The sequence below is a fragment of the Phacochoerus africanus genome, chromosome 3 (genome assembly GCF_016906955.1).
Source record: "Phacochoerus africanus isolate WHEZ1 chromosome 3, ROS_Pafr_v1, whole genome shotgun sequence".
Taxonomy (NCBI): domain Eukaryota; kingdom Metazoa; phylum Chordata; class Mammalia; order Artiodactyla; family Suidae; genus Phacochoerus; species Phacochoerus africanus.
Genome location: NC_062546.1, coordinates 58813445 through 58839324, shown reverse-complemented (window position 1 = coordinate 58839324; position 25880 = coordinate 58813445). Strand labels below are relative to the sequence as shown.

Below are 25880 nucleotides of genomic sequence, written 5' to 3'. Positions count from 1 at the left end.
CAATCTCTTTAGATGTTTTTTTTTTTTTATAATTTTTTTTATTTTCCCACTGTACAGCAAGGGGGTCAGGTTATCCTTACATTACATCTTTAGATGTTTTAATTAGAGAAAATTCTAAAAAAACAAACAATTAAAGCTGTACTTCATTGTTTGATGTGCTACTTATTGCCTAACAAAAATTATTCATTTAAGACCCTCAGTGAGTCTGTTGATAATAACAAAAGGAAAACAACAAAGAAAGGCAGGCGTACATGCATAGAAATGATTTCCCCTTATTTAATAGGCCATTTTTAAAATTACAGTTGATTTACAATATTGTGCCAATTTCTGCTGTGCAGCAAAATGACCCAGACATACATATATACCCATTCCCTTTCTTTTTTTTTTCTTTTTGTCTTTTTAGGGCTACATCCACAGCATATGGAAGTTCCTGGGCTAAGGATCAGATTGGAGCTGTAGCTGCTGATCTACACTGCAGCTCATGGCAACGCTGGATCCTTAACCCACTGAGTGAGACCAGAGATCGAACCCACATCCTCATGGATATCAGTTGGATTCGTTGCTGAGCCACGATGGGAACTCTGCACATTCCCTTTCTTATATTATCTTCTACATGGTCTATCCCAGGATATTGGATATAGTTTCCTGTGCTATACAGTAGGACCTCATTGCTTATCCATTCTAAGTGTATTAGTTTGCAGCTGCTAACCACAAACTCCCAGACCATCCAACTCCCTTTCCCTCCCCCTTGGCAACCACGAATCTGTTCTCCATATCTGTGAGTCTGTTTCTGTTCTGTAGATAGGTTCATCTGTGCCGTATTTTAGATTACACATATAAGTGATATTATATGGCATTTGTATTTTTCTCCCCCCGCCCCTTTTTGAAGGCCCTCACCCTCAGCATATGGAAGTTCCCAGCCTGGGGGTCAAATCAGAGCTACAGCTGCTGGCTTACACCACAGCCAGAGAAACTCCAGATCCAAGCCTTGTCTGCAACCTACATCACAGCTTCAGCAACGCTAGTTCCTTAACCCACTGAGCAGGACTAGGGATCGAACCTGCATCCTCTTGAATACTAGTCAGGTTCGTTTCCATTGAGCCACAACAGGAACTCCTGTCTTTCTCTTTCTGACTTACCTCACTTAATATGATCATCTCTAGTTTCATCCATGCTGCTGCAAATGGCATTATTTCATTTTTTTTATGGCTATAATAGGTCATTTTAAAGAGATAACTTCAGAAAAGAAATGGAAGATAGAAACTTTATATTGTATTTACTTCAGAAAGATACTTCTTAGAAGCTGGTCATACTTCTGCTGCCCTCCACTTCTTAGAGGCTGTTTCTCCTTGCAGCCATTGTAAGTCTACAGTTTTTCTCTCTAATATTTCTTAACAATTTAAAGGCTGTTCCTTCCTCAACTCCCCAAATATTTGTTTTTTAATTTGACTGTCAACCTATAGAAATTAAGAATTTTTTCTTAAATGAATGTGACTGTATAAACTCTTGTCAGTCTCTTCCCTGTGGTTCACAAATGGTCTAGCTATACTTTACCACTTTCAAAAGGATTTTTTTTTTTTGTCTTTTGTCCTTTTTAGGGCCGCAACTGTGGCATATGGAGGTTCCCAGGCTAGGGGTCTAATCAGAGCTGTAGTCGCTGGCATACACCAGAGCTACAGCAATACCAGATCTGAGACGCGTCTGCGACCTACACCACAGCTCATGGTAATGTGGGATCCTTAACCCACTGAGTGAGGCCGGGGATCAAACCCACAACCTCATGGTTCCTAATTGGAATCGTTTCCGCTGCGCCATGACGGGAACTCCAAAAGGCTTATTTTTTAGGTACAAAATATTAGATTGATAGTAAAGATTTTCATTTTAGCAGTTAATGGTTTAATAATGAAATGGATGTCATTCAGGTGTTTCTGCTTTCTGGTTAACTTTCCCATTCACCTTAGGTACATTATACTTATGGATGAGTTTTAACTATATTGGCAATTTGTGATGTAAAAAGTATCATTTACGGAACCAGTACATTTTAATGAAAAATGTTTAGGTTAATTTTAGGTTTTAGAAATGAACTTTTTTTTTTGGATCAGTTATTTAATTAGGTTCTTTGTAAGCAGTTTGGAATACCAATTTGTGAGGATAATTCCATTTTGTGAGAGCAGACGCAGAAGAGAGGTAGCCTTGGAGCTGAGGAACAGCTTTGATTCATCACAGAATTTGTGAGTTCACAGATTTCTGATCAACCTTGTGCTGTTCTGTAGTCTTGTATTTCTCTTTCTCCACATCCAAGATCTCACCTTCCTGGTGCCTGGGCTTATGTAGCTTCTTCTGCTTAAAGTAAGTGTCAGTGAGATGTCCTGGGATTTTCGCATCACTGGTATCAATTTTGGTGGTGGTGACAATGACAAATTTCTGGTATGTTCTCTGCAGAGGAACTCAATTGAAAGGTAGGGCACCAGTCTCAAGTAGCAAGCCACTGCTCAGCCGCCTCAGGAAATGGCCCTCTTGCCTCCGTGGCGCCCAGTGAGGATGATCAGAATGGTCCCAGGAGTGATGCTCACCTGCAGTTTTTCTCACATGCTTACTGAAGGGTTTTTGGCTTGACTCAGCAGCTTTCTGGGCACATTTTCAGTAGGATGATATCTAGGCATTTTATGAATTTTAACCACTTGCGTACCACCATTCTTGTCACCACAAACTGGTTTTGTGACAGAAGCAAGAACTGTCACCTTTTTCTTTTGATACTTGGATTTAGCTGCCAAATACTTGCTCTTGTCCAAGGCATTTCTGGAATACAGAGCCAATCAAGAATATCTACCAATTTCTCTGACCACAACAAAGTTTCGGCTGTAGTGAGGCTTCCCCTTCTTAACCTCCTTATCCTTTTTAACCATGCCACAAGCATCAGCTTTCTTGGCTTCAGGCTTTTTCTCTTTCATATCTGGCTTCTCAGCTTTTTCACTTACCATCTTGGAAAATGGGAAAGAACTAGAAATTGACCTTTAAAAGAGAGTATTGGATTTAGATGAGCAAGAAAGGTATTAAATAAAGTAGAATGGCCAGAGAATACAGGTGTACTTAACTTGCTTCTTGTAATAGAAGGATTATATCCACAGATTCATGCCAGTGTGCTTGAGGAAAATGGCTGTATTTTGTTTTGTAAAAGGTTCAGAGCATTAACATGATACAAGATCATTGTCACTGCCAAGAGGATTATAAACCTGTTTGAGTATCATTTTCCACCTTTTTATATTGGTTCTTATTTCTGAGTGTTCCTAATAGGGATGTTAAAACTTGGAAAATTTAGCTTTTTAAGACTTTGTAAAGTTCAAAAGCAAAGCTGGGTCTTTTAAAGATCTGAGTTCCTTCTAGCCTTTGGTGGTCAACTTCCTGGAAGTTCTAGCAGGTCAGGTCAGGTGTATTGCTGCTCCTTATCAGCCTCAAAACACTATAAAGCTTAACTTGATTAGAACTGTACCACAGTAAAAATGATTCTTCATCCATGCCATTAGAGCATTTAAGAAAATAGTCTATTCATAAAACTTCAGGGAAAGGCATGTGGTTTACTGAAAGGTTTGAAAGTACTTAGACATAATTAAAATAACCAAGCTTATTTAGTTATATTTGTCCCTAAAGCAGTTTTAGATAATCTTCCAATTGACTAATTATTTTGTAATTAATTCTTTTGTATATAGTAGATACACACCAAGTGTCTTATGAATGAATAAATGAATTCACATTAGCTCATTTGTTTATGTTAAATATTCATCTTGGAAACCAAAAATAGTTAAAAGATAATGCAGATAATAGAGAGTTTTGTCCAATACCTTTTGAGTTTTTGTTTGGGGATTTCTGTTTATGCTTCTGCTTGCCCAACAAATTTTTAATTTTTGTTTGAGGCCCACATTTATGTTGTTATTCTGGTAAAAGGGTAAAGACACAAGAGGACCAAATGATCTCTAAGGACCAGTCTAACTCTAAACTAATTTATTTTCAGTGAACAAGGGAGACTGGGTAAACACCCATTCTTGATTTGTGGTGGAAGATAATTATCAAAACCAAGAGCAAACATTGCACTTAATGGCAAGTCATTAAAAGTATTCTCTTCAAACTGTGAAACAAGACAAGAATACTTAACATTACTGATATTATTCAATATCATTTTTTAGAAACATAAACCTTTAGTAATTAAGATAGTGAAAATCAGGTATAAATATTAAAAAGTACAAGTTGGAGTTCCCATCGTGGCGCAGTGGTTAACGAATCCTACTAGGAACCATGAGGTTGTGGGTTCGGTCCCTGCCCTTGCTCAGTGGGTTAACGATCCGGCGTTGCTGTGAGCTGTGGTGTAGGTTGCAGACGCGGCTCGGATCCCGCGTTGCTGTGGCTCTGGCGTAGGCCGGTGGCTACAGCTCAGATTCAACCCCTAGCCTGGGAACCTCCATATGCCGCGGGAGCGGCCCAAGAAATAGCAACAACAACAACAACAAAAAAAGACAAAAGACAAAAAAAAAGTACAAGTTACAACTGTCACTATTTTCAAAGAACTTATAATTATCTACTTAGAAAACCCAAGAAAAAGGCTATTAAGATTAATAAAGGAATTTAATAAGGTTAGTTGGATACAGAGCAAATATACTAGAGTCAGTAGCTTTCCTATTCTTCAGAAATAACCAGTTGAAAATGTAATAACAATAAAAAGTTCTATTCACAGTTACACAGAAACTATGAAATGTATGAGTAAATCTTCCAAAATTATTTAAAACCTGCATGAGAAAACTGTAGAACTTCACTGAAAGACATAGTTGAAGACCTATGAATAAATAGATATACGTGTTCCCAGTTGGGAAAAATCAAGTCATTCTAAATTATACCAAAATTCAGTGTCCTCCCAGACAAATATTTTATTTTTAAAACAAAGCTTGATATATTAATTGCAAAGTTCACTTAGAAAATTTCATATCAGTCATCACAATTTTTTTTTTTTTTTTTTGCTTTTTAGGGTCACACTGTCAGGATATGGAAGTTCCCAGGCTAGGGGTTAAATCAGAGCTCTAGCTGTTGGCCTATGCCACAGCCACAGCAACGACAGATCCGAGCCATGTCTGTGACCTATACTGCAGCTCACTGCAACACCAAATCCTTAACCTGCTGAGCGAGGCCAAGGTTCAAACCCTTATCCTCATGGATACTGGTCAGGTTTGTTACCACTGAGCCACAACAGGAACTCCACCACAAATATTTTTAAACAATTGATAATAAGATGGAGTCTTGCTTTATCTAATGTCAAAAAACATAATCAAAAGCTGTAGCAATTACAGCAGTATGAAATTTGTGTATGAAGAGACAGATCAGTCAGTGGTAAAGAAAAGAAAATATAAAAACTGGCCCAGGTATTGATTTCCTTTTTCTGTTTTCCATTCTATCCCATTCTCCAGGTAGATGAGCCTAGGCCTCCCAATTGATAACTAGACTGTTCTAGGATCGGGCCAGTTTACTGTGATTTAACAGGAAATTTTTTTTTTTTTTTTTACTTTTTACCAGTTCATGGTTCATTTGAGCAGTTCCAATGTTGTGTTATATACTGTGTAATTTATTACACTAAATTAAGCAGAGCCTAGGAAGGAACCAACACAACTGCAGTAGCAGGGAGTCCTTTGAAGCACCCAGGCAATGGTTATCTCTTTTATTCATCAATCATATTCTTCCCTCTTAGGGTATATTTGGTCTGGGGCACAAACCATTCTCAAACTCCTCCACACACCTTCTTTTAAGGTGGTAAATAGACCGGTGGGCACTTGGTGCCATTGTCAAAAATGATGAGTATTTTTGCTCAGGCAACAGGAGGAAGAACTCATATATACAATTGAGTTTTAATGAAAACCTTGGGTAGGTTGAAGAGTACAAAGCATTCCACAGTTCTGCCAGTTTTTTTTCTTATTTTCTCTCAATGTAGGATGGACTAGAGGCAAAAACCACAGGCTATTACTATAAAATTTTAGGGAAGTAGTGAGTGCTTAAACAAAGGTAATAGCATCGGGTAGATTGTGAGAAATTAGAGGGAGAACAATAGGCTTTGTTAATTGATTGTTAGTACAAGTTAGGAAGAAGGAGGATTTGTCAGCATTAGCTTATAGAAAGTGGATCAGATTCCCACCTGCAGTGGCCAAGCAGGTTTGGCATGCTGGGACCATGCTTAAGGAAGGACAGTTTGTTGAGAAAACAAAGGCATCTCATGAGCAGTAATGGCAGCACCAGCTTGGAGCAGAAGGCACAGATCAAGTCCACATTCAGTCATAGGAAATACAGACTTCATAGGCAAAAACTTGGTTCAGGATGTTAGACTGAAGCCTGTCTTCAGACTGTGGTGCACAAACAGCGATTGCTCCCCACTGAATGGGTATCCAAATTCGGTGGAGAGGAGTCATGGTTGGTTGGGGCCACCTAGGCCCAAGGAAATGGCTTAGCAAGAAGAAAGCAGAAGAGGAGTTCCCGTCATGGTGCAGTGGTTAACGAATCCTACTAGGAACCATGAGGTTGCAGGTTCGAACCCTGCCTTTGCTCAGTGGGTTAACGATCCAGAGTTGCCGTGACCTTTGGTGTAGGTTGCAGACACGGCTCAGGTCCAGCGTTGCTGTGGCTCTGGCATAGGCCGGTGGCTGCAGCTCCGATTCAACCCCTAGCCTGGGAACCTCCATATGCTGCGGGAGCAGCCCAAGAAATAGCAAAAAAAAAGACAAAAAAAAAAAAAAGAAGAAGAAAGCAGAAGAGTAAACTGTGGTCACAGACAGGACTGGTTTCCCTGTCCAAGAGGAAGAAGAATTCCCTGGGGTATGTATGTAGAAGGAGACCTTCTGTTCTACCAGGATGATTGCCATCTTTCAAATATGCTTTGTAAACCTAGAATGCTCACATCTCTTCCTGACATTAAAATTTCATATTTTCTTCTTCCTGAAGCCTCATTATTAACATCAGTCTTTTCTGTTTACTCTAATTTGACTCATTCCCTTTTCCATGGTTATACCTTTTGCCTCTCCAACTTGAATCTGTCCCTCCATATAGATTGTATATTTCTTACAGGCTGAGACTGTGTATTCTCCCTGTTGTATGTGCCATTATTTTTAATTTTTTTAATTGACTACTTCTGTAATGTTTTGAAAAATCTTAGTCTTCGGAGGAGTGAAAAAAGATTAATCATTTGTCTGGCTTTTCATTTAAAAGGTGTAACTTACAGGAGTCCCTGGTTAACGACCCAGCATTGTCATGCTATGGCTAGGTTCACTGCTGTGGTATAGGTTTAGTTCCTGACCTGGGAACTTCTTCATGCTGTGGGCATGGCCAAAAAAAAAAGGTGTAACATAGAAATACATAATGTAGTTTCCTTACTGGAAGTTCTTATAGTTTGTTTTGATACAACTTCTCAAGATATGGGATGTTTAAATAATTTTAACCGTTTGTACACAATCTGAATGACTTAATATTCATAGAAAAGGCAATAAAGAGATTAGGCTTGTTATCCTAAATAAGAATTTTTTTCTAATATAAAATAATTTTTTTTTGGTCTTTTTCTAGGGCCGCACGTGCAGCATATGGAGGTTCCCATGCTAGGGGTCTAATCAGAGCTGTAGCCAGCAGCCTATGCCAGAGCCACAGCAATGTGGGATCCGAGCAGCATTTGCAACCTACACCACAGCTCACGGCAACGTCAGATCCTTAACCCACTGAGCAAGGCCAGGAATCGAACCCGCAACCTCATGGTTCCTTGTCGGATTCATTAACCACTGAGCCATGACGGGAACTCCTAAAATAATTTTTTGAAATGTGTGAAAATATAATTTTTTATGGTTGATAGTCATGTAAATTGCTATAAAACCCCTGGAGGTAGTTTGATAATATGTATGAAGTAGTCAAGTCTACTGGAAATTTATCCCAAGGAACTATTTGTAAATATAACTAAATATTTTCAAGGCTGGGCATTATAACATTGTTTTGAGATAGTAAAGTGCTATGAATTACCTAGTCAACCATGTAGAATTCATTAATTGTTAGAATATAAACATTTACTATGTAATATTATATAGTTATTAAAAATGATCTAGTAGACTGTTTGGTGACATGGAAAAAGGACCCTGATATATTAATAAGTAAAAAGGATCAGATCAATGAACAATATAGTATTACCCCATTTTTTGCCGAAATAAACAAAAATAATTGTATGTATAAATTTTAAAATTCTGCCTTATAAATTGTATACAGTAACTATGCGTGGTGTTTGTACTCAGGGAAAAAATTGTTTTATTAAAAAATTTGTGGGAGTTCCCACCATGGCAGAGCGGAAACGAATCTGACTAACATCCGTGAGGATGCAGGTTCAATCCCTGGCCTTTCTCAGTGGGTTATGGATCTGGCATTGCCATGAACTGTGGTGTAGGTCACGGACATGGCTCAGATCCCAAGTTGCTGTGTCTGTGGCATAGGCCAGCAGCTGCAGCTCTGATTCAACCCATACCCTGGGAACTTCCATACGCTGCAGGTGCAGCCCTAAAAAGACAAAAAAAAAAAAAATTTGTGGAGTTCCCACTGTGGTGCAGTGGGTTAAGGGTCCAGTGTTGCTACAGCTGTTGCACAGGTTGCAGCTGTGGCTCAGATTTGAGTCCCTGGCATAGGAGCTTCCATATGCTATGGAAGCCATTAATTGTTATAGTTCAGAGAAAATAAGTAATAGTGAGAAATTATTACTTGGAAAACCAAAGAGTTACCCTTCCTCCCATATACACACACTCCTGATTCTGTTCATCTTAACTTTTGCCAGAATTCAGAATGACCATGATAGATAACTCTATTGCAGTGATCCAGAGTTAGCAGGGTGTTTTTGTTTGTTTGTTTTTTTAGGACTGCATCTCCGGTACATGAAAGTTCCCCAGCTAGGGGTCTAATTGGAACTACAGCTGCAGGCCTACACCACAGCTGTGGCAACATTGGATCCAAGCCACATCTGCAACCCATGCTGCAGACTGCAGCAATGCCAGATCCCCTGGAGCAAGGCCAGAGATCAAACCCACATCCTCACAGAGACTGTGTTGGGTTCTTAACCTGCTCAGTCTCAACAGGAACTCTCAGAGTTAGCATTTCTAATATAAGCCCTGCCACTAAATGGTTTCCTTAGTGGTCACCATGAACAGGCTCTCAGGGTTTCACTTTCTTTCAGAAAATTAATAGAATACAGTGAGTAGACTTCCACTTAAATAAATAAGCCCATGTAGATTGTACATAGTAGACATTTAGCAAGTGTTGGTATTCCTTTTGAAGAAACTGTTAGCTCAGAAATTTGATGTTCTCTGAGACTAAAACTAAAGAAATAAATCACAAGTCCTTCAAAGTGCCAGTTTAAAGTCTTCAAGACCTTAATGATATTCACTGTAGGATCTTTTGAGCATTAGTTCATTTTGTGCATAATATGATTAAGTTCTCCAGAAGACAATATTTTCATACTTTTTCAGTTACTCTGTTAATTCACTATCAACTTAGTTGAAAGCCTTTATCCTTTAAGAAGAGATGTTACTTCACACAATCCAGATTTATTTGTTTTCTTAACTTTAGGTTGCTGTTGGCAGAACAGACATTGAAGACTTAGACCTCTATGCAACATCTCGTGAAAGGCGATTTCGTTTGTTTGCTTCTATAGAATGTGAAGGGCAGTTATTCATGACTCCATATGATTTTATTTTGGCTGTTACAACAGATGAGCCCAAATGTAAGTATATTTCTTAAGCTATCTCAATAATTTTATAAGATTTTTTCTTATCTGTAGTTTGTAAAAATGTGAAGCAATGTAAGTTTTTCAGAACAACTAAGCAGGTAATATGGCATTTCAAAGGACACTATGTTATCCAAAGTTACCATACTGATATTTTTTATAAACTCCTACTGGTATCTTTTCTCTTTTTAGAAATTTCGGTTGTTCCCTCTTTCTCAGTACATCAAACTAAATATTGCCTTACCTTTTTGTTTTTTTGATAATTCATATTTTCCATTTAATCACATCATGAACTACCTTACTCCTGCTATTCTTTTTAATTGGTTCTTATTCTGCCAAGTTAATTCTTATATCTGACTTGAACAGAATAACTCAGAGGACTGGCTTTGAAGTTAGACCTGAATTCTCCCTGTATCTCTTCTGAATATGTCATGATCCCTGTAGTGTAAATATAGGTTAATTGCTTCTCACCTTTCATGTGTTAGACCAATGATTCCCAAACTTTTTGGCATTATGAACATCTTACAAAATCTCTTTTAATATCTGACCTGGTAGAAGACATCTGGATTCTCATATCTGCTTTTGTGTTCAGTTTGTTGCAGTGTGTTGTTTTTCAGGAAGTATATGAACAAAATCTGCCATGCAAATATAGAAGGAGGAAAAGGGAAGAGTATTCTAATAGCCCTTTCAGTTAATTGTAGATATTCTTCTTTGGTGCTATATTAGTACTTGTCTAGTGGTAGTTCCTTTTTTTTTTTTTTAAAGGGCCACACCCACGGATATGGAGGTTCCCAGGCTAGGGGTCATATCGGAGCTGTAGCCTCTGGCCTGTGCCACAGCCACAGCAATGCCAGATCTAAGCCCCTTCTTCAACCCACACCTCAGCCCATGGCAATGCTGGATCCTTAACCCACTGTGCGAGGCCAGGAATTGAACCTGCATCCTCATGGATGCTAGTCAGATTCGTTTCCACTGAGCCACAGTGGGAACTCTTAGTTTATTAAAGTTTAGTTGCAATGTGGACTCTGAAACTTTTTCTCATATCTTTTGTCAAAATCCATTGGCCTACATTGCACTTTGAATGTATCTCTTTTTTCTTCATATAATCTTGTAACATCAACTGGAAAATGTTGGTTCATTATTATACAGATCTTCCAAATGTTAACATATTTCATTACACAATATTTTTGTAAAAAATCACATTCACTAGTATTGTCATAATCTTATCAGAAAAGTCTTTACTTAATGGAAGGCTGTTAAAACTCATGCTGCATACAAGTTTTCCAAAATTCTGATTTTCACATGAAATCTCAAATGTTATCATTGACAACAGATTTTATCAGTTGTTTTCTTTTTTTTTTTTTCTTTTTTTTTTTTTTGCTTTTTAGGTCCACACCCACGGCATATGGAAGTTCACAGGCTAGGGGTCCAATCGGAGCTGTAGCTGCTGGCCTATGCCACAGCCATAGCAACATGGGATCCCAGCCTCATCTGTGACCTACACCACACCTCACGGCAACGCCAGATCCCCGACCCACTGAGAGAGGCCAGAGATTGAACCCACATTCTCATGGTTTCTAGTCAGATTTGATTCCACTGCACCACAACAGGAGCTCCTGTCAGTTGTTTTCTTTAAGCAAGAAGCTGACTGTCATTTGTAGGAAAATCTGGGCCAAATACTCAAGTCTAAATAACCATAATTTGCCTGGCAATTGTTCTTTTAAGTAAAAATTGGATTCCATGAAAAAAGCAACTAATTCAGTTGACAACGCAAATAATCACACAGTGCTTTTTCTCAAAATAACCATAGTACTTTGGAATGCAGAAGTGCTTTTGTGCACACTTCCCATTTTGTCTCACAGAATAGTAAATGACATGCTCAAGGACAACTGTACAGTGCCAGGCACTGCACTAGGCACTGGAGATGCAGTGGTGAGGGGAATGAAGGGTGAATGTCCTTCACCCTCATGGTGCTTACAGTCTGGCAGATGAAGCCAACACTGACCAATGAAATTTACAAATAAACAACAAATTTTAACTGTAATGCGTGTCATGAAAGAAAGGTTTGTTTGTTTGTTTGTTTGTTTTGCCTTTTGGTGCCACACCTGTAGTATATGGAGGTTCCCAGGCTAGGGGCTGAATCAGAGCTACAGCTGCTGGCCTACACCACAGCTCATGGCAACGTTGGATCCTTAACCACCGCCCCCTGCCAAGGGAGGCCAGGGATTGAACCCACAACCTCATAGTTCCTAGTCGGATTCATTTCCACTGCACCACGAAGGGAATTCCATGAAAGAAAGTTTTTGATGCTCTGAGAGTATATTTTTTGAGAAGTGACCTCATCAGGTAGCTCAGGGAAATCTTCCTTGGGGAAATAAATTTCAATATGGAATATGAATTGTGAGTAAGAGCTAGGTGATTGGGGAGCTGGGAGTAGAGAATTTCAGCAGAAGAAACAGCATGTACTGAGGTACTGAAGGAACATGATGCATTTGAGGTGCAAAAAAGAGATCTAGGTGGCTCTAAGTGCAAAGAGCAAGAAGGAATATGTTTTATGGAATATAGGGATTTGGGGTGGGGCCAAATCTTCAGAGTCTGTAAACTGATATTAAACATTTTTGTTTTTATCCTAAAAGTAATAGAAAAGTCATGGTAGTGCCTTAAGCTGCAGCAGAATTTGATGTATTAAAAAAAAATTAGGGAGTCCCGTCGTGGCGCAGTGGTTAACGAATCTGACTAGGAACCATGAGGTTGCGGGTTCGGTCCCTGCCCTTGCTCAGTGGGTTAACGATCCGGCGTTGCCGTGAGCTGTGGTGTAGGTTCCAGATGTGGCTCGGATCCCGCGTTGCTGTGGCTCTGGCGTAGGCCGGTGGCTACGGCTCCGATTCGACCCCTAGCCTGGGAACCTCCATATGCCGCGGGAGCGGCCCAAGAAATAGCAGCAACAACAACAACAACAACAAAAAAGACAAAAGCCAAAAAAATTTAAACTGAGTAAATTTTAAAGATTATATTGGCTTTATTCAGTGATTCATGAGTTGAACAACATTTAATCTAGTAGATAGAAAGGAGCTCTGACAAGCTGTACAGAATGAAAGGCTTTTTATAGGAAGAAGGGCTCAGGAACAAGAAAGTTATATTAGGTAAAAAAGCAGGTTGGTTATTGTGAAATTACTTGCCTCTAGGGGTCTACCAGGCAGTGCTAGTGCTCAGCAGGCAATTCCTGATTGACTGGTTCAGATTAGACATCTGAGAGCGTTGACACTGTAATTAAGTTGTCTCTGTTTGGTGACGTGGGGCTTAGCATAGGCAACTCCATTTTGGGCCTTGTCATGTTTTTAGCAGGTGCATACCATGATTAGATTGTATTTTGAAAGATCTTTCAGGATGGAGATGGGTTGGAAAGGGCCAAAGTGGCCATCAACAGATGAGAGAGGAGACTCTTGTCCAGGTTTCGAAAGCCTCAAGTGGAGGTGGCAATGGTGATGATGGAATAATGAGTACTATGGCTTCTGGTTGGCTTAACTCCGTGGATGGCAGTAGGGACTGGGTTTGAAAGGAAAAAATCACAACTTCAATTTTGGACGTGATGTAGTAAGCAGAGATATCAAAGAGAGTAAGATATAGTTCTTGATCATTAATTTCATTTCACTGAAAATCATTGTACCAAATAATTAATTGTTTGATAATCTGTTTAAAACTGTTAAACAGATGTCTTAAGTGTGGGTAGAACAATTATAGCCATTTTTTTCCCCTCAGAGACACGGTTATAGCAAAACCAAACCTTAAAATAAATCTTTAAGTTCCAGTGTATAGCATGATGGCTGTAGCTGATAACACTATATTGTATAATTGAAATTTGCTAAGAGAGTAGATCTTAAGCATTCTCAACTGTGATATGAAGGAAAAATATATAAAAGTTTACAAAATTCAGCCTTTGGTAATTTGAAAAAGTGGTTACTTCACAAATTAGCTTTAATGAATTAATTTTTGATTATTTCAGTTGGAGATCAGAGGGAGAACTGGGAAGAGGTTATGTGTTTGGGATTCATCTGTACATGAGTGGTAATATATGCAGTATGTGTGGATGAGATTGCCTAGGGAGGCAGTATGGTATGATAATAAAAGTGCAGTAGTGACACAAAAGGATAGTAGTGACACAAAAGGCCATTTTTTTTTTTCAAGAATTTTAAGGCTATAGTAAGAACTGTATCTCTCTATGCTCCTTTGGCCCCGCTCTCTTCTTTCCCTCCCTCACCCTTCCTTCAGGAAATATTTACTGAGGAGTCCTCTTGTGGTGCAGTGGGTTAAGGATCTGGTGTTGTCACTACAGTGGCTTGGGTCACTGCTCTGTCGCGGGTTCAGTCCCTGGCCTGAGGACTTCCACATGCCATGGGCACAGAAAAAGAAGAAAAAGGAGAAGAACAAGAAAGAAAGACCTATTTACTGAGTACTTCCATATGCCAGATAACCATATTCTTCATTGGAATTAGTTGTTTTTGTATTTTTTGTTCTATAATATTGTAAGTTTCCTGAGTATAGGGACTTTGTATATAGAAAAAACTCTTACACGTAAGTTGGCATATATGTATTCCATACCTTTTTGTTTAATCGCTTTTGTACCATGTGGATTTTTTTAATTTATTGTTAGTACAGACTTGGTAAAAACTAATAAGATATCTCTTAGAATGTCATATGGTACTTTTGCATCAAATTCTATTATTGTTAGGCATATTTGAGAAGTTATTCTTTAAGTGATGCTTAATAATTTAAAATTTCAGTTTGAAATTTTTTAATTCATTATTTTCTTTAATGAACATCAACGTATAGCCTAAGAAGTAAAATATATCCAAAAGAAAGACATCTCTCTTCACCTTATTTCTATATGTAGTAACTTCATATGAAATAGGAATTTAGAAAATCAGAAAATCCTTTGAAGAACAATCTTAATGGCTCTTTAGTTTTATGAAAAAAATAAAAGCCAGTAATACTGAACATGGTAACATATCCGGCAGAATGAATATGCCTTTTGTGAGTAATTGACCCTGGAAATCTCATAAACCCTACAGAACTCAAGAGTGTGTCTGACTTCCTTTTCTGATAAATAGCTTCTAGACATTGCATAAGAGCATGTGCCTGTACTTTTGCACCATTTACTTTTCTTCTTTTCTTACTGCTATCTTGCAAAAGCAACAGAATAACAAATGTTAGTCACATTGTTATGTTCACTTTATAATTGAGGGTGTCTATAAAATGAATGTGTATTCATATTATATACACAAGTATTATAGTTAGGTTAAATGCAGGATTCTACCTTATTGACGTGTGACTTCAATCACTTGATTACACATTTGCATTTAAACTCTCTTGGATAAAGGAAAAATATTTTAACACAGAAAAGAAAACTGTCCTCACAAAAATCAGTTTGCTAAATTTTAGAACATTGTTCTTCCTTTTTGATCTTAAAATGACTTATTACATTGCTTATAAAGGAATTATATAGCAAAAAATTGCCTATCCTAAAATCTTGAATTTTATATATTAATTTACATTAACTGTGGTTAATTGTACAGAAATAGTCACATTACCACGTAGAAAAATTAATGATTGTCATTATTGCAATGCAGCTGAAATAGCTGATGTTTACTAGTTCCTAATGCAGCTAGCTGTATTGTAAGATTTAATCACATACGAACCTGGAGATAATTTTTTGACAGCCATTAGATATTCACAGTGTTCAAATTTGAGCAGAGAAACAGCAATATTAATTGTGCATTAATTTTAATATTGGAAGATTTATGGTATTTGGGATCTTCATGGATGTGAGGAGAAATCAAAAAAAGAAGTGATATCAGGTATTTTATTCAACTACAACATTCTTAGGGGAAAAGCATGGAGAACAAGCCAAGAGCCTCCCTGTCACATTACCTGTGCTCTGCATCTCTTTTTCTCTTTGCCCCTATCCTTCTCCTTTATGCTAGAGAGATCATGGATAACACCTTAAAATTATTTCTCAATGTTAATATTTTATATTCTAATATAAGTATTTAATGAATATCATCACTTGTATTTTAGGCCCATAGTCTGTTTTGCATGGAGTGAGTTAACTTACTTTATAAATCCAGAAATCCCCAAAGTAAGATAATGATTATGGAAAATGTGTTTTCTGTTCCACTGATATTATTTATTATAAACAGCTTATAGTACATGAAACAAATGTATGAACTATAACATACATTGGTCCATATCTTGAGGTTAATAAAAATTTTGTTTTTTTGATATAGAAGTTAATGTTATGAGTTATGATTCTAGATGGTTACTGAATTTTTGTAAGTAACATGAACTATTTATAACCTAATTTTTTTATTTATTATAGTTGCTAAAACATGGAAGTCACTTTCCAAGCAGGTAAGTTAAAGCCCTTGGTGTGCATATTTAGGCATACTATTTTTTATAAATATATTTATGTGATATATACCTACATAAAAGTGATTTATTTATATACATAAGATATATAAAGCAAAACTCAAGATTATTGGCAAATGTTACTAAATTAAATATTAAAAACTTTGGCAGGCCAAAAGGCAGTATCAGTGATGTTAAAAGGCATATGACAGATGGGAGAATATGCTTGCAACATATTAATCAGAAAAGGCTAAGCATCTTGTAGTCATAAAGAACTCCTGTAAATCAATGTATAAAAAAGATAATAAGAAAAAAATAGTCAGACATAGCCAGAAAGGCCAATAAATATGTGTAAAAGAGTTCAACCTCACTAATAACCAGGGATCTTCAAATTAAACTAATGATATGATACTATTTCACATCCATAAGATTATCAACTTCCAGAATCTAACAATACCAATAATTAACAAGGACAAGAAAGGAGGAACCAGGTGACAGTGTCAACTGATGTATTCTCTTTGGAGAGAAATTTGGCAGTATCTAATACGTAGCAAAAATTCTTCTTCTGGAGATATATATATATATATATATTTTTTTTTTTGTCTTTTTGCCTTTTCTAGGGCTGCTCCCACGGCATGTGGAAGTTTCCAGGCTAGGGGTCTAATCAGAGCTGTAGCCACTGGCCTACGCCAGAGCCACAGCAACGTGGGATCCGAGCCATGTCTGCGACCTACACAACAGCTCACTGCAACGCCGGATCCTTAACCTACTGAGCAAGGCCAGGGATCAAACCTGCAACCTCATGGTTCCTAGTCAGATTTGTTAACCACTGCACCACGATGGGGATTCCAACTTCTGGATATTTTTACAAGAGAAATAGTTGCATGTTTATACCAGGAGTCCTAAAAAAAATTAGAAACAGTAGGAATTTTTTAAATTAATGTAAAAAAATTAATAAATAGTTGTAAAATGGTGTATGAAAGACAGAGTAATATAGAGATAAAATGAATAAAATCATAAGAGCTATGAGTATTGGCATGAATAGACCTAAAAAACATAGAATTGAGTGAAATAGAAAATTGCAGGGTAATACAAACTGGCCTTTCTTTTTTTTTTGGTCTTTTTGTCTTTTCTAGGGCCGCTTCCACGGCATATGGAGGTTCCCAGGCTAGGGGTCTAATTGGAGCTGTAGCCGCCGGCCTACGCCAGAGCCACAGCAATGCGGGATCAAGCCATGTCTGCAACCCACACCACAGCTCACGGCAATGCCGGATCCTTAACCCACTGAGCAAGGGCAGAGATCGAACCCGCAACCTCATGGTTCCTAGTCGGATTCGTTAACCACTGCGCCAAGACAGGAACTCCCAAACTGGCCTTTCTTAACATGCAAAGACCTTTTCCAGTGGTCCATGAAGTCAAGACTGTTTTCATAATATTACTGAGAAGATGCTTGCTTTATTACTCATTCCCTCACAAGTTCCCAGGTAATCTTGCAGAGGCTGCATAATGTGTGATGACATCATCAGTCTGAGAGCAGAAAGAGTATATGCTTGTGTATTTGTTTTAAAAATGTATTATTTCTACTTCCTCATGCATTAAATATTGCTATATATAATTCCCATAAGCATTATATCTGTTGGGGCCATAATTTTTACGAGAATGAAGAGTAATATTTCAGAACTGCTGATACAGACAACTGCAGTGTAGCCATTAAAATGATAATGAAGAATATTTGGTGGGAAAAATATGCTCATGATATATTAAGTGCAAAGAGTTGTTACAAAATAATATGTAGAAAATAATTTAGTATTTGCAATAAGAACAAAAAATATACAATATAAATATGCCTAGATAGAGAATTAGATTAAAAGGATGTCAAATGAACTTTCACTTGTGGTTCACCCGGGATTATAATTGGTTTTAATTTCCTACATTTACTAATTTTCATATAACATATATATTGAGTATGTAATTTTTAAAATTATACTCATCTGTGAAAACTGTATAAATCCTTTAAAAGGCATCACTAATTCTAGGTAAATTAATTCAATCTAGCAAATATTTATTTAGCCCCTACCTAAAAGACTGCAGTATAATTCTGACACTCACCACCCAGAGCTAGCATCAGATCTGAAGGATTTAAGGACCTAGTCCCCAAGAATATTACCCTCATTTCAGATGCCAGCTGCAATTCAAGGGTCCCAGACCACCCATACTGCAGACCAATTTCTTATTTCCCACAACCCCTCTTGGTTTGGCAATGTTAGACTGACTCCTAGAACTCAGAAATGTTCTACACTTAAAATTACAGTTTATAATTATTACTATAAAGGAACAAATCAAGGCCAGTCAAATGAAGAGACACAGGGCAAAGTATAGGAGGGTTCTAAACACAGCTTCTGTACCTTCTTCGCAGGGGATCCTGTTATGTCACCCTCCTGGCACACCTGGCAGTGTGCTCACCAACCTGAAAGCTCCAGTCGAGAGTTTTTATTGGCAGTTTCATTGCATAGATGTGATCGATTGAATCATTGGCCCCATGATTAAATTCAATCACCAGTCCCACTCTTCTCCCGTCCACAGAGGTGGGGCTAGTGCAAAACCCCAGCCTTTGAATCATTGTGTTGCTCTTTTTGAAGGTCAGCTCCCATCTTGAGCCATCTTTTTAACTTAAACTTTGGTGAGATCCAAGAATACAGAGAGTCTTCCTCCCAGCAACCAGGGACCAAAGCCAATCAGATTTCTTTATCATATGGCGCTAGTACATGAAAGAGACTAAGATAGGCACTGGGCATGGCCAGAGAGATCCCCAGCCTGAGTGGAAATAACAGGTTTTCTGTGGGGTTTTTTGGGCTTTGCCCACAGCATGTGTAAGTTCCTGGGCCAGGGATCAAATCCATGCCACAGATGCAACCTATGCCACAGCTGCAGTAAAGCCAGATCCTTAACCTTCTGCACCACAAGGGAACTTCTGAAAATAGGAGGTTTTAATAAAATGTCAGAGTCCTTAAAGGTAACACAAGACAAAGATCAGTTTGTTAACTGGATGATCTAGATCAGAAGGGAACTAAATTATTGCAAAAATAAACTGCTTAGAGTCAGTAAGGATCTTGCCAGTTACATACTAAGTGTGTGATCCTGCGTGAGTTACTTCTTTTTTAAAAATTTTTATTTATTTACTTATTTTCACCAGTGCCAGATCCTTAACTCACTGACCAGAGTGAGGTCAGGGATCAAACCAGCAACCTCATGGTTGCTAGTTGGATTCGTTTCCACTGTGGCATGATGGGAACTCCGAGTCAGTGACTTTGAATTCTTGGAGCTCTTTTCTGGGATTGACTTCTGCATCTCTATTTTTTTTTTGTCTTTTTGCCATTCCTTGGGCTGTTCCCACGGCATATGGAGGTTCTCAGGCTAGGGGTCGAATCAGAGCTGTAGCCGCTGGCCTGCACTGAGCCACAGCAACACAGGATCCGAGCCGCATCTGCAACCTACACCACAGCTCACGGCAACGCCGGATTGTTAACCCACTGAGCAAGGGCAGGGATCGAACCCACAACCACATGGTTCCTAGTCAGATTCACTAGCCACTGAGCCACGACGGGAACTCCTACTTATCTTCTTTAAGAGCCCGTAAAATGCACATAGTGAAGATTATTTTTAGAATTAAATGAGATGTGTATTAGCCCATTGCCCAACACATAGAGGGTACTCAGTAAAAGGTAGCTATGATTTTGGGGGGTCTTAAATTTTAGCTGAGTTTAAATAGAAGAAATGGAATTGAATACATAGAAAATGGAGAAAGAATGTGTGTGTGTGTATTGTGCAATATAAATGAAGGTTAATAAAATGTGCCCATGGGAGTTCCCGTCGTGGTGCAGTGGAAACGAATCCAACTAGGAACCATGAGGTTTTGGGTTCGATCCCTGGCCTCGCTAGTGGGTTAAGGATCCGGCATTGCTGTGAGCTGTGGTGTAGGTCGAAGATGCAGCTTGATTCTGATGTTGCTATGGCTATAGCGTAGGCCGGCAGCTATACCTCTGATTAGACCCCCAGCCTGGGAACCTCCATATGCTGCGGGTGCAGCCCTAAAAATTAAAAAAAAAAAAAAAAGTACTCATGGAGTTCTTGCCATGGAGCAGTGGCTTAAGAAGGTGACTGCAGTAGCTTGGGTCTCTGCAGAGGTGTGAGTTCAATCCCTGGCCCAGTGTTATGGGTTAAAGGATCTGGTATAGCCGCAGCTGCAGCTCAGGTTCGATCCCTGGCTCAGGAACTTACATATGCCATGGATGTGGCCATTAAAAAAATGTACTCAAAATATTTTTTAATCTCCTGCTCTAACAAAAATGTTCATGAGTTTACTGTTTGTTAAACACTAAATATCCCAGCTTCTCATCATTAGTCATTCCTGATTTCTAACCTCTGTGCCATTGCTATCCTAATCAGACACTTCTGTGCACCTGGTGGCATCTGTTACCTGCAGTGCAGAAATAACACCATGAAGGAAATGAAAGCAAGGATTCACAGATGGGCTTCAGGGAGTCTATAAATCCTCTAAAAATACCTCTCCCGCCTTTGGCATCCCAGGGATTCCTTATTTGCTTGCTAACTCAGCTCTGTAATAAATAATAATAATTTTTAAAAAGGTTTATAAATGCCACAGAGATTTTTTAGGTACAGCTACATTGGGAAGGATTTTTCTAAAGTCTTCTCAAACTTGAATGTGCATAAAAATCACCTGGAGATCCTGTTAAAAGTATAGATTCTGGTTCAGTATGTGTGGAGTAAGATCCAAGATTCTGCATTTCCAACAAGTTCCCAGGTGATGATGCCTGGGCTGTTAGGGACCCACACTTTGAGAATCAGTGTGTGTGTATTGTGTATCATAAAGATAAAGATAGTTATAAGTGAAGGTTAATAAAATGTACCCATGGGAGTTCCCGTCATGGTGCAGTGGAAACATATCCAACTAGGAACCATGAGGTTTTGGGTTCGATCCCTGGCCTCGCTAGTGGGTTAAGGATCCGGCATTGCTGTGAGCTGTGGTGTAGGTCGCAGAATCAGATCTGGAAAAGAAGTGGTTTCTAGTGTTTTTTTCAGTGTGATACTTAGCAGGCTAATTTTTAAATTTCACATTATTAGAGAAGTTATTACACTAAATCATTTAATAATTTTTTCATGGTAACCTAATTATAATTTTCACCTGGTTATTTTTTAAAAACAATATACAGAATAAATTCGGAATTGTTTTAGTATCTGAGCAATGAAATTTTCTACATTTGCCCCTCCTCAGCTTGATTTAAAAAAGAAAGAAAGAAAATCTAGTTGGTAGTTGAAGCGTGTGTTCTCTACTGAATTTTTTTTTTTTTTGGTCTTTTTGCTATTTCTTGGGCCGCTCCCACGGCATATGGAGGTTCCCAGGCTAGGGGTCGAATCGGAGCTGTAGCCAGTGGCCTACGCCAGAGCCACAGCAACACAGGATCCGAGCCGAGTCTGCAACCTACACCACAGCTCACGGCAACGCCGGATCGTTAACCCACTGAGCAAGGCCAGGGACCGAACCCGCAACCTCATGGTTCCTAGTCAGATTCGTTAACCACTGCGCCACGACGGGAACTCCTCTACTGAATATTTGTTAGAAAAAAAAAAAAAATTGCAACAGTGGCCACAATAATTCAATACACCATCATCCTACTTCATCTGAGGTACTCATTCTTTGAATTACTATTAAAATACTTTTCATTCCTTCCCAATATAATCCTTTGTCTAGTTATTTCATCTGCCACAAAATCCCCTAAATCCCAGAGGGCTATTGAACACGGACAGTATGTGAATGAAGCCCAGTGATCATATCTGACCTACATTAGGAAGTCAGCCTTTTCCCTGTGGCTTCCATGGCACCGTCCTTGACTAACTGACTCCAGAACTTAAATTCACTGGTTTATCTTAATTAGATTATCATATGTGTAATATATAATATATATTTCTTCAGTTACTGAATTTGTCTGAAGATTTTGGTAGCTCTAATTGAATTTAGTGTAGCATCTTTTTTCACTTATTTTCTACATTTGGACTGTGGGAAAATACTGTCTTTTTGTGATTGAATGAACCACAGATATAGAATAGGATATATACAGCCAAGTCTGAGGTCTTCTACATGGATAATTTTCTTGCATAGGCATTTAAATATTTTTGATCTATTTTATAAGTAAATGGTTTACCTGTTAATCATTATTATGATACCTATGTCATAGGAATTAAATCAAATGCTGTCAGAAACACCTCCAGTTTGGAAAGGATCATCAAAGCTATTTCGAAATCTTAAAGAAAAAGGTAAGTCAGCTTTAGTATTTATGCATTTTAATATAGACACTAAATTATTTATATTATTTATACATACATATTTTCCTCCTGCTTAAATAATTTTACAGTTGCATATGTGTGTGTACATACAGAAAAAACTGAAAAGAAAAACAGCAAAATATTAATAATGGTGGTTTCTTGGTAGTGGGATTGAAGATGGTTTTTATTTTATTTTTTATATACTTTATTCATATCTTTCAAACTTATTGCAACAAAGTTAACTTTTATAGTTAAAAAAAATCCTTTTTAAGCATATGGAGAGGTGTGTGTTCTATATACCCACAGAAAGCATTTTTCAAAAATACTGATCTCCAAACGTCTATTTTTCTTCTTTGCATTTACTTCCTGGCAATTACAGATTTTCTTAAATTTAATCAATATGAAAAACTTATTGGATATATCTTTTGGCTGCAGAATTTGAACACTTCTTTTGAAAAGAACACTCACTGCAAAATCCACCTGTTTCAACTTACTGTATTGTCTATATATATATGTGTGTGTGTGTGTGTGTGTGTGTGTATATATACACACATATATACATATATATATATAACTCTAAGTTAACATGTTAATTCATACATGTCCTTGCCATCAAATTACATAACTTTTATGGCAACATTCTTTTATAGTGCACTTTTTGTAAATATTTATAGCAGAAACTGATAAAATTGCTTGAATCCTAAAAAGGAATATTTCTTAGAGATGTACTCTTATATTCAAATAAAAGAAAACAGAAAATAAAAGTGTAAAGCAATTATGTAAAATTACCTTTTTCTTTTTAGCTGATATTGATTTGAAAATAAAATATTTACTCTAACATGAAGATGAATATTTAAAAGGATTAGTCATAATCCTTATATTTTTATCTAAGTAGAATTAGACATTCAGATTGCTTCCACTTGGTTCTCATGGACTCTCATGACTTATCTTTAATTTTTGGCTTTTCATTAACAAGGATTTTTAAATCTTTGCAAAATATGGGCCCAAGTTATCTTTAAAATTCTTAGAAATTTTCTTCTGAAAGTTGTTTTAAAGATTGCCATTCAGACAACAGCAGTCAGACAAACAAAAGAAATAAAAAGCATCCAAATAGGAAGAGAAGAGGTAAAACTGTCACTGTATGCAGATGACATGATACTATATGTAGAAAATCCTAAGGACTCAACCCAAAAACTACTTGAACTGATCAACAAATTCAGCAAAGTATCAGGATATAAGATTAACATTCAGAAATCAGTCGCATTTATGTATACTAACAATGAAGTATTAGAAAAAGAATACAGAAATACAATACCTTTAAAAATTGCACCACAAAAAATCAAATATCTGGGAATACACCTGACCAAGGAGGTAAAACACTCATATGCCGAGAACTATAAAACTTTAATCAAGGAAATTAAGGAAGATGTAAAGAAATGGAAAGATATTGCATGCTCCTGGGTTGGAAAAATTATTATTGTAAAATTGGCCATACTACCCAAAGCAATCTACAGATTCAGTGCAATCCCTATCATATTACCCATGACATTTTTCACAGAACTGGAACAAACAATCCAAAAATTTATATGAAACCACAAAAGACCCAGAATTGCCAAAGCAATTCTGAGGAACAAAAACCAAGCAGGAGGCATAACTCTCCCAGACTTCAGGTGATATTACAAAGCCACAGTCATCAAGATAGTGTGGTACTGGTACCAAAACAGACATCAGATCAATGGAACAGAATAGAGAACCCAGAAATAAACCCTGACACCTATGGTCAATTAATCTTTGACAAAGGAGGCAAGAACTTAAAATGGGAAAAAGACACTTTATTCAGCAAGCATTGCTGGGAAACCTGGACAGCTGCATGCAAATGAATGAAACTAGAACACACCTTCACACCATGCACGAAAATAAACTCAAAATGGCTGAAAGACTTAAATATAAGACACCATCAAACTCCTGGAAGAGAACAGAGGCAAAACATTCTCTGACATCAACCTTACAAATGTTTTCTCAGGTCAGTTTCCCAAAGCAACAGAAATAAAAGCGGAGTTCCCATCGTGGAGCAGTGGTTAACGAATCCGACTAGGAACCATGAGGTTGCGGGTTTGGTCCCTGCCCTTGCTCAGTGGGTTAAGGATCCAGCGTTGCCGTGAGCTGTGGTGTAGGTTGCAGATGCGGCTCGGATCCCGCGTTGCTGTGGCTCTGGCGTAGGCCGGTGGCTACGGCTCCGATTCGACCCCTAGCCTGGGAACCTCCATATGCCGCAGGAGCGGCCCAAAGAAATAGCAAAAAAAGACAAAAAAAAAAAGAAATAAAAGCAAAAGTAAACCAATGGGAACCTAATCAAACTGACAAGCTTTTGCACAGCAAAGGAAACCATAAAGACAACAAAAAGACAACGTACAGAATGGGAGAAAATAGTTTCAAATGATGCAGCTGACAAGGGCCTAATCTCTAAAATATACAAACAATTTATACAACTTAACAGCAAAAAAGCAAACAACCCAATTGAAAAATGGGCAAAGGACCTGAAGAAACATTTCTCCAAGGAAGATATACAGATGGCCAGCAAACACTTGAAATAATGCTCAACATCCCTGATTATTAGAGAAATGCAAATCAAAATTTTCATGAGATACCACCTCACACCAGTAAGAATGGCCATCATTAATAAGTCCACAAATAACAAATGCTGGAGGGATTGTGGAGAAAAGGGAACCCTCCTGCACTGTTGGTGGGAATGTAAGCTGGTACAACCACTATGGAGAACAGTATGGAGGTATCATAGAAAACTATACATAGAACTACCATATGACCCAGCAGTCCCACTCTTGGGCATATATCCAGACAAAACTCTCTTTAAAAAAGACACATGCACCCACATGTTCATTGCAGCACTATTCACAATAACCAAGACATGGAACCATCGCAAATGTCCATCGACAGATGATGGGATTAGGAAGGTGTAGTATATTTACACAATGGAACACTACTCAGCCATAAAAAAGAAGACATAATGCCATTTACAGCAACATGGATGGAACTAGAGATTCTCTTCCTGAGTGAAGTAAGAAAGAGAAAGAGAAATACCATATGATATCGCTTATCTGGAATCTAATATATGGCACAAAAGAACCTTTCCAAAGAAAAGAAAATCATGGACTTGGACAATACACTTGTGGTTGCCAAGGGGGAAGGGGAGAGAGTGGGAGGGACTGGGAGCTTGGGGTAAATAGATGCAGAATGTTGCCTTTGGGATGGATTAGCAGTGGGATCCTGCTGTGTAGCACTGGGAACTCTGTCTAGTCACTTATGCTGGAACACTTAATGTGAGAAAAAAAGAATGTATACATGT

The 25880-nt window shown here is 38.0% G+C and overlaps 1 protein-coding gene and 1 pseudogene across 3 annotated transcripts in view; one reads left to right on the top strand and one right to left on the bottom strand.

Annotated features, from left to right (window-relative positions):
- The window catches only part of MICU3 (mitochondrial calcium uptake family member 3), a 105578-nt gene that overhangs the window by 35110 nt on the left and 44588 nt on the right, over positions 1 to 25880 (top strand). For all 3 annotated transcript variants that reach the window (XM_047771886.1, XM_047771885.1, XM_047771884.1), the window contains exons 2-4: positions 9613 to 9766; positions 16146 to 16177; positions 22429 to 22507. In XM_047771886.1, coding sequence (XP_047627842.1) covers positions 9613 to 9766; positions 16146 to 16177; positions 22429 to 22507 — 265 coding nt within the window. The remainder of the gene's footprint in view (positions 1 to 9612; positions 9767 to 16145; positions 16178 to 22428; positions 22508 to 25880) is intronic.
- Positions 2107 to 2981, bottom strand: LOC125122333 (60S ribosomal protein L6-like; annotated as a pseudogene).